The following is a 9531-nucleotide window of genomic DNA, read 5'->3' as shown; positions in this document are numbered from 1 at the left end:
AGACAGGATCTGGAGCAAGACGTTGCACCGCCTGTGCCAGCTGAACAGCCAGCACGAGATCCTAGTCCGCCGCCACAACCCCGGAATGAACAACCTCCTGCTCAAGAACAGTTGAGACGTTCAGGTCGTGTGCGGAGACCACCTACTCGTCTTACCGGTGATCCTAGAAGCAGCACTAAGCTTCCTACGGAACAACAGGTAGAGAGACCAAAGAGGGATATTCAGAGACGCGCACCACAGCCAGGTAGCTCCTCGGCTGAGCAAGAACATCCTGAGCCAGAACAGGTTCCCGGACCTAGTACTGAGCATCCTACTCCTGAAAATGGAGAACAACCCTCTGTCACTCCCGGTGACGAAGCTAATACCCTGATCAGACTATGTCGGGAAGGGGGAGCTGAATTAATATATTTTCTCATGGCTAAGGCCGTTCCCTTTGAGGGGGAGCTGAAAAGCTCTGAGAACGTCCGTGAATGGACTTACAAGGACATTACTCGCCTACCTAAGGCTGAGCGTGAGGAATGGCTTAAGGCCTGCCAAGAAGAGCTTGAAGCGCTCAAACGGCGTGGTACTTTTGAACTCATGGATCGTCCAGCAGACCGAAAGGTCATTAAGAACCGCTGGGTCTTCGACATCAAATCTGATGGTCGTAAGAAGGCACGCCTTGTTGTCAAAGGGTTCTCACAAATTGAAGGTCTTGATTATGACCAAGTCTTCTCTCCTGTAGTACGGTTTGAGACTGTTAGACTGTTGCTCGCCTTGACTGCGCTGAACAACTGGTATCTCACTGGACTCGATGTTCGAAATGCCTATCTATATGGCGTCTTACATGAGACTATCTACATGGAACAGCCTGAAGGTTTTCGAATCAAAGGCAAAGAGGATAAAGTCCTCTTACTGCGCAAAGCTCTGTATGGACTGAAACAAGCAGGTCTTGTCTGGTGGCGAACACTGGACTCATACATGAAAACACTCGGCTTCAAACGCCTGAGCTCTGATGCAGGTATTTTTATCCGACGAGGAAAAGATGGCTCTCTAGTCATCGCCATCATCTACGTTGATGACGCACTCTTCGCTGGACCTGACAAGAAACTCGTAGATTCCCTTAAAGGGAAATTCATGTCACATTGGGAATGCAGAGATCTTGGTGAAGCCAAAGAATTCCTTCGCATGCGGATTAATCGTCATGGCAAAAAGATCTATATTGATCAATGCGCCTACCTTGACAAAGTCCTTAAGCGTTGCGGTATGGAAAATGCTAAAATGGCTGATACACCACTTCCTGCAGGGTTCCAACCTGAACCCACCATAGGCCAATCGAATTCTGCTCTTCGTAGCAAGTTTCAAATGGTTATTGGTTCCCTTCTCTACCTTATGTTGGGTACACGTCCCGACATCTCCTTTGCTGTTACCAAGCTTGCACAACATGCAGCTAACCCATCTCAAGAGCACCTTAACAAGGCACTCTATATTTGCCGCTACCTCCTAGGTACTAGATCATATGCACTTTGCTATGATGGTGAATCGGGTATCGGTCTCAGCGCTTGGACTGATTCGGATTGGGCTTCCAATCCCTATACACGCCGGTCACAGACTGGATTTTTTATGAAGCTTGCCAATGGCATCTTCTCTTGGACCAGCCATGCGCAGAAGACAATTGCTCACTCGTCTACAGAGGCTGAGTATATGGCATTGTCTGATTGCAGCCGTCAAGTGGTTTGGATCCGTAATCTACTTGAAGAACTAGGCTATAAGCTTGACGCTATTCCTATTGCTGGAGACAATCAAGGATCCATTTTCATGGCATCAAATCCTGTCACTAGCAAGCACTCGAAACACATTGACATCCGGTATCATTATATCCGTGAAGTTGTCGAATGTGGCCTTGTGCAAGTATTCTTCGTAGATGGCAGTAACAACCCTGCAGATCTTTTCACAAAGAATCTTGGGCGTATCAAATTTGAGCTATTCCGCTCAATGCTTGGACTTGAGTTCTACTCGTCCACCAATCCTTAGGCTATCTGTCCTGTCTGACGCCTACCGCTATTGCTTTGAGCAAAGTACTTTACTGTGCTGCTCAGCAAGGGGGTGTGTTGAACGCGGCTATGCTGTTCACATGCCACTATTATGATCATGTGTTATAATATGTCATATGTAGTCATATCTAGTTATTTACTATATGCGGATTCCTCAGTACTTCCTTATGTAATACTGTCATACAGTTATGTATATAAACAGGCCATATCCTGTACTGGAATCCAACTTGCTTCTCTCTTACTTTTATTGCCTCACTGAGACACTAAGCTCTACTACCAGGTATGGTACTGGAGAGTGTTCCCACTACGCACTCCTTGCCTGCTCAACACTTTGGTCCTTCTACATTTAATTTACTCTCTCCAATTTGCTTATATCAAGTATTGAGTGTTTATGTAGAAAAACACTTGCATCGTTCATGCTTTGTTCTTTTACAAGCACTCTGCCTCTGTGCAACAACTGCAATTTATGTGCTTGCAGATCCTTAGGAGGATTGCCTTGGAACTGAACTCGTACCAGCCGGCTCATGGAGCCGGCTAGCAAACAAGTTGTAAGCATAAGCAAAATCTCTATTTGAAAGAGCAGATATTCTCTCAGTCAATAAATTCAGCAAGATGAATTGCTTACCCTTGAATCTGAAATTTCCATTTCTTGCACTGGCATTTCAACAGACATGATGAGAGCCAGAAGAAAAAACACATGAGTAGCTTTGCTTTTTATATACGCTACAGTCTCAATTTGCAACGTGATTTATTTGAACGGACAAATAGACGGCCCGGAAAATGCCTGAAGCGGGAGAAGCATAAGCGATCTTATCGATTCGAATCAAAAGGAAACGGTTAAGCGATAGGAAAACGTTTTTCCCTTTCCTTGCTTCCACGTCGCGCATAATCCAGTACACGCAGCGTTCACCAATCGCTCCTTTACAGAAGGCCTAAAGTTACAAGGGAGAGATTCCACCGGTCTGCGCATATCGTAAATTTCGCTCTGGGTAGTTCGACATCGCGGTTTCTGTGTTTGGGTGAAAGGAAGAAGAGAAGACCAGAAACGATGTCGGATGCTACTACGAATGCAAGCCGAAGCGGACAAGAAGAACCTTTGAAAGTCAGTTCTATATGTTCATTTGGTTTATGACAATCAGATGTTGAGGCTTGTTTCCGTGATAGAACGTCCTAGTCACTGGAGGGGCTGGGTATATTGGTATGAGTTTATGCTCACCCTTGCAAAATACTTGCTTGAACTGCTACTCGTAGGCTCCCACGTCGTCTACACCCTCCTCAAAACGCGTCAATACAAAGTAATATCCATCGACAATCACCATAATTCTCTCCCAGCCTCTCTCGCGCGCGTCTCAGAACTCGCTTTGGAAGAGCACAAAGCGTCATTAGGGCCGGATACTCAACTTTCGCAAAGAGATATTGATTCGACAATCATTGATGCGCACGACTGCGATCTCACCAATCACTCTGCTGTACGGGAGATATTCGGGAAATATTACTCTTCTGAGAACGGGAAAGGTGGTATCTGGGGCGTAGTACATATCGCGGCATACAAAGCTGTTGGTGAATCTACTTCCATTCCCCTCACCTATTACCAGAACAACGTATCCGCAACGATCTCCCTTCTCTCCATCATGCTTGAATTCGACTGTACCCGACTCGTTTACTCAAGTAGTGCCACGGTCTATGGTACACCACCGGAGGTCCCGATTCCGGAAAGAACGAGAAGGGAAGCAGATTCGCCGTATGGCAGGACGAAAGTTATGTGTGAGATGGTGGTGGAGGATTTGTGTGAGAGTAGTGGTAATGCGGTGGCGGATGGTACGTGTCACCTGGTCATTTTGTTGGTTATTTGTTCCACCTAACGACGGCGAGGATAGGCTCTACGAAAACGCCATTCCAAGCGATATCCCTCCGATACTTCAATCCGGCCGGCGCACACCCTTCTGGTAGAATAGGTGAAGATCCCCGTGGACGACCAGGTAATCTGTTGCCGCTGTTAGCGCATATGGCTGTTGGGAGAGTCAAAGATCCTGTATTGAAGGTATGCTTCAACTGCTCTTCATCGTTCTCCCTTTCTCATGCTACGTCTTTACTGGCTCGTCCATTCGTTCGTTACCTCGCCAGGTATTCGGCAACGACTATCCCACCGTCGATGGTACCTGTGTCCGCGACTACCTCCACGTCCTCGATCTCGCTGGTGGTCACGTCCTAGCCCTCCAAGCGCTCCAAGAAGGGTCTACTCTCAACGAAAAAGTTTTCGCTAGTGTAAGAGCAGGCAAAGGCAAATTCAAAGCGTACAACCTCGGAAAAGGAAAAGGGATGTCCGTATTGCAAATCGTTGAAGCCATGAGGAAAGCCACCGGATTCGAGTATCAGACAGAGGTTGTTGGCAGGCGGTGAGTTGTTTACTAACTTTGTGTCTATTCCATCTCCTTCGCCAATTTAATCCGCACTGTCAGAATAGTTTTGCTGACTATTTATTTCTTGTTCACTTACAAAACAGTCGCGGCGACGTCCCCGCCCTAATCGCTGACCCTTCCCTGGCACGCACCGAACTCGGCTTTGACGCCCCACACGATCTCGAGACAATGTGCAGAGACCTATGGAATTGGCAGAAAGGTAATCCTGCAGGATATGTGTAAGTTGTGGATCAAAATAGTGGAGGGGGAGATGTTTGATCGATGATGATAGAATTCTACAAGTTAAATTCTGATGAGTTACACACCAAGTAGCAAGTATCCAGGAACTATAATACCTCCTTCAATAATCGGGACTTTCGATACCTTCGATAACCAATGACTTGAATATACCTTCGATAGCTCCGATACTATAAGGGAAAGTACTTCAAAAAAATACAAGCTTCTGTAAACCTTTTCTCGATTCTCATTTTCAAGCTTTGAATCTGTTTTTTAGAATTTGCTGTCCTGCTCCTGCAACATGCTGATATTAATTCCGGAACCGCCTACTTATTCTACAATTCCTTTTTCCTTGGATGTATCCTCCAATGCACTAACCCACCAAGTAATTTAATTTTCGCTGAATCTCTCCCATAGCTTCCATTTCCTACATATTTTCCAGATCCCTTCTTCTTCCTCTGAATTCGTTTAACCAGGTGCTGGACTTTCCTCTGTACATCTTCCCGTTCTCGTCGATGTTTTGATTCTAATTCTCTGTACAGCACATTGGAAATTTCATTTGAGGAAGGCCGTTCCCGAGCATCCTGTGCCCAGCAGCGAGACACAAGCTCCCAGAGATTATCTGTACACCATTCATTTGATATAGGCCGACCCGGTCGTTCACCTTTCATAAGACTACAGAATACCGTATACTCGGTCTTGCAGTTATGAAAAGGTATGTTTCGAGTTATAATCTGTGATACAAGTATTAGACGCAATAAATAAGTGCCCATTGTCAATTATCCGATTTGCTTACTTCAACCACTGTACAGCCAAATGCATATACATCTCTTGAAGAGTGGATTGGAGTTGGTGCTAATCCATCGGACTCGAGATATTCTGGAGCCATCCAACGTAACGCACCCTTGGTAGTTCCCGATGATGTGATGGACCATACTTGAGTAACAGATTCGGAAGTAACTAAGGCCAAACCGAAATCCGCGAGACAGCAACGACCATCGTTTGTAACAAGAATATTGGCCTTGACGCAACGTGAGTTGTTATCGCAAATGGGATTGCGAAAAGATCGTACCCCACGAATATCACCATGAACAATTGGTGGGTCTCTTGAATGCAAATAACACATCCCTGCTGCGATATCAATCAGCTAAACAGCCATATTTCAGCCTTCTACGAAAAGAGAAATTTCGACCTGAAATGTTTCTTACAGCGCGATATAAATCATGATCAGGATTCTTTCTTAGATATGTGATGATATCTTTATTCTCCATCCACGGAGATATGAGACAAAACGAAGGAAGGAATAATTCCATGTTTACGCCCAATAAAGGAAGAATATGAGGATGCTTGAGTTGTCGCCATACCAAAGCCTCGCGGCAGAATCGCTGTATAGGAACATGAGTACCGACCCTCAACAGCGAGATTGATTGCGTGAAGCAAAGAACCTTGCGGACCGTGGCGCGAGCCCCTTCATCCTGTTCAGTAACGAGGCGGAGGACCTTCAAACACACAGCTTTTCCATTCATAGTTCCGCGCCATACATCCTGGAAGCACATTTCAATGAAAATATTTGAGCGGCGACAGGAATAATACTCACCGCAAACCCACCACCTGCGACCGGATTCTGACCAATTCGTTCAACATTCTGGATAACCAATATTGAAAGAGGTAAAGCACGAAGCTTTTTGACCAGGAAACAAATAAGACTAAAGCATGCTCTGCGGTGTGTTTCGCTGCCCTTGTTCGAGTCTAATTCCTTGAAAAGAGAGTTTCTTAGTAAGTCATCTTTTCAATACCGGTTTCGTTCATATAATGAAGGATGGTCTCACTGCTTGTAAAGTGACCATCATACGCTGAGCTTCCGTTGCCCCGAGCCACTGCAGTGGCTCCCGTTTGAAGCTTTGACTAAGGGTTCTAGCACGCTTGAAAGCGTCATATTCATCGAGAGCGCGTTGTAAGTCTGAGTGAAGACTGGCAGCTGCATGAGACCGGATTCGTGCACTGACTGACATACTGGAATCGCGGGACTGGGGGGTTCATACCCACCACATGTCGGCGTTGCTTTTATTTCAATAGATTGGGTCTTGGCCTTATATGAAGAAGCTGTGGAAGGGTATATGACTCATGATCCATGTTTAAAACAATCCAGACTCTCGAGCAGGACCAGCTAGGGCTGGCCATGGCGCTCCATGGCGAGACTAGGCTAGCCGGTTGTAGCTGTAGAGAACGCAGGCTATCCCAAGGATGATACTGATCGCATCGAGGAATACGGCGGAGGATGGGACTGCAGTTTTCGAGCGTACAAATTATTCAAAAAATCGAATCGAAAACTAGAGTTCTCGCACAGATACGTACTGCTTAACGTGAAGCAGTACATATGCGACCCCTCTATAGTAGGTCATCAACTAGTGAAGGAATCAGATGGGACACAGAAGACAATCGCATTCTGAGTATGATTGATATTTCCTATACCGATAAAGTGGTACCGAGCAGAATATTTCGTGCACCGAGAGGCTTGTAATTGGAGCGTAGAAAATGTTGCCCGAATGAGACAAGATAGTCATTCAGGATGTTTCGATTAACCAAGCAGCAGTGAATGAGAGTTTATATGGGAACAGGAGAATCGAAATCGTTGCATAATAGGCAAAGCAATTAGGGTTAGGGCAGTTCGCACCGGAGAGACGTTGACTTGTTCCCGTTGACTATATAAAGGAACTTGTTCATAGTTCAGGCCCTCCTCCTTTGATGTCTAATGATAAACTGAATGGTACCTCCACTATCATCAATAACAATACTCAGAATGTTTCTGGGCAACTTTCATCCATGCACCCAGACATCTCCCATATCGTTTCCGTCCTAACAGAAACCCATATGGATTCAAACGCAGACGATAACAAAGACATGAGCGAATCAGACCTAGCTGCCTTGTTCAAGCAAATTGATGGTGCGAATGGCGTGCTAAATGGGGTGGAGGATAAGTTGGATGGGATATTAAACAACCTGGATACGTTGCTCGCTGTTTTAGAAGACGCTGGTGATCAGAGTAGCGGTGAAGGAGAAGCTGAAAGGGCGGCCTCCAAAGATGAGGGCAAGGAGAGCGCAGGAAACAAGGATTAAGAACTCGAGATCAAGTGAGTCTAGACATCTTTTGCGGAAGCAAATGTATCTTGATGTCGAAAACTCAGTACGTTCTGGAAGAACAGCCGAATGCGCCACAAAAAAGGGATTTTGGACCGCCAACGCGCCTTGCTGTTCATACGATTTGCCAGTCAATGCAATCGCTTTGGCGATCCATATCCGACACTGTTCAATATTACATATAACACTTTACAATTACTATAATCTCTGTCCTAATTTTTTTCTTGCGGAACATGATTAGCGTCAGATTGGCGTCCTCTTCGTTCAACAACAAATCAATGTACCACTCCAATCTCCTGCCTAGCACACACAGTCTCAATCAACAAGCATTCTCACACCTGTTCAACGCCAAAACAATAAATATGTATATTCTAATCGAGACTAAGCATTGCCAACCAGCTATCCACAACACTATTGCGGCATCAATGCCAATGCACTCTGAGCCATTGCTTGAGCCTTGGCTTTCTTCTGCGCTGTGGCCGTAAAGGCATCCATTTTTTCCTTGATGCCGTTCCAGTACGCAAGCTCCCTCTCATTTTGAACAAGATTGTAATCGTTCTTCAACATTTTCATCGCCTCATAAAGGAACTGAGCTTTCCCAGTAGGTTCGATTGCGTTAATCTTCGCGAACGCCGAGTTTTTTCCGTCTCGATTCACCAAATTAACCCGACCAACACTACCACCAACAGGGAATGTTTTCAGAACTTCTTTGATTTGAAAAGTCACAACTCCATTGGCAACCACTTCTTCGGCATGGAACCTACTCATGCGTTCGCCAAACTTAATGGCCCAGTTATCCTTGTAACTCAATTCGCGATTGTAAGGAAGAAATGTGACTGCAACATTGTCCCAATGATAATCTACATTCCAGCATAGAATGCATTAGACATTAGGCGGTGTATGGAAAGAAGTAAAACCTACTGTCACGTTGTTCTAAATGCGCTGTGGTATTCACAAAGGCATTGTTGGATGCCAGAGGAGCAGCCGATGCACCAAGGATATGCAGAAATAGGATGATTCCAGAGAGAGGACGCGATAAAGATAGCGGAAACGTGATGACCATTGTTAAATAACAGGAGCGAGAAAGAATTGTTTGAAAGGCTGGACTGAGAACTAAGAGGTAGTAGTCAGATGGTGTGCAGTGAGAACGCTTGGTAAAACTGGGACGATAGCTAACAGGGGGAGGTAGGATGGCGAAAGATCTATGGCATGCACAGGTACTCACCGAACCGGCGTGAATAGATATGATAGACTTGACCAGCAATTCTACCCCCAGAACGTACGTGTAAAACTGAGCTGTAAAGCTTGAGAGATTTGAGTGAGTTTGAGTGATGACAAAAGACGAAAAAATCTCACCGAAACGATGTCGAAGTGGGAAACAAAAGAAACTTCAAACAAATAGGACTACTTATAGGGCAACGGCTAGCGACGGTCAAACTGGATAACCTTCCCGTAGGGCCGTACTGGGGCCGTAAGCTTTTGCAGGCCTTTGTGAGCCATTCTGATGCGATCAGACCGACAGTTGATACGCTGCTCGCTTAGCTGCTAGCCTCCTACTACTATGAGCTCCTATGCCTCCCTAGTCAAGTTCTGCTCAGGATGTTAGAAAGAATGTACCGTCTAATAATTACCTTGCTTGCTTGCAATGGTCATTGAAAATCCATAATCTCGAGCGCCCGTGCAAAATCTTTTTTAAAGCTGTCTTTGTCCGTTCCGACGGCGGA

General features: G+C 45.5%; 4 protein-coding genes across 4 annotated transcripts; 2 read left to right on the top strand and 2 right to left on the bottom strand.

Moving 5' to 3' along the window:
• Positions 1 to 3081: 3081 nt before the first annotated feature.
• C8R40DRAFT_1171602 (UDP-glucose 4-epimerase) lies at positions 3082 to 4675 on the top strand (the record flags this gene model as incomplete). The annotated part of the gene is made up of 6 exons (XM_046231731.1): positions 3082 to 3135; positions 3198 to 3231; positions 3285 to 3851; positions 3911 to 4074; positions 4158 to 4429; positions 4537 to 4675. 6 exons carry the CDS (start codon positions 3082 to 3084, stop codon positions 4673 to 4675), a joined length of 1230 nt encoding a protein of 409 aa, XP_046085600.1.
• Positions 4676 to 5004: 329 nt separating this feature from the next.
• C8R40DRAFT_1047362 (kinase-like domain-containing protein) lies at positions 5005 to 6326 on the bottom strand (the record flags this gene model as incomplete). The annotated part of the gene is made up of 6 exons (XM_046224436.1): positions 5005 to 5403; positions 5466 to 5690; positions 5742 to 5816; positions 5878 to 6054; positions 6124 to 6213; positions 6267 to 6326. Coding segments are annotated over 6 exons (1026 nt in total), but the record flags the coding sequence as incomplete, so codon positions are not given.
• A 721-nt stretch (positions 6327 to 7047) lies between these two features.
• Positions 7048 to 7820, top strand: C8R40DRAFT_324696 (uncharacterized protein). Its single transcript, XM_046234709.1, has one exon. It carries the CDS (start codon positions 7415 to 7417, stop codon positions 7784 to 7786), a length of 372 nt encoding a protein of 123 aa, XP_046085598.1. The 5' UTR covers positions 7048 to 7414; the 3' UTR covers positions 7787 to 7820.
• Positions 7821 to 8218: 398 nt separating this feature from the next.
• On the bottom strand, positions 8219 to 8870 carry C8R40DRAFT_1171599 (uncharacterized protein; the record flags this gene model as incomplete). The annotated part of the gene is made up of 2 exons (XM_046231730.1): positions 8219 to 8667; positions 8729 to 8870. The coding sequence occupies 2 exons, from the start codon at positions 8868 to 8870 to the stop codon at positions 8219 to 8221; spliced, it is 591 nt and encodes a 196-aa protein (XP_046085597.1).
• Positions 8871 to 9531: the final 661 nt, after the last annotated feature.

Source organism: Lentinula edodes (assembly GCF_021015755.1).
Source record: "Lentinula edodes strain Le(Bin) 0899 ss11 chromosome Unknown C8R40scaffold_21, whole genome shotgun sequence".
NCBI lineage: Eukaryota > Fungi > Basidiomycota > Agaricomycetes > Agaricales > Omphalotaceae > Lentinula > Lentinula edodes.
This window is presented reverse-complemented; position numbering and strand designations above follow the sequence as displayed.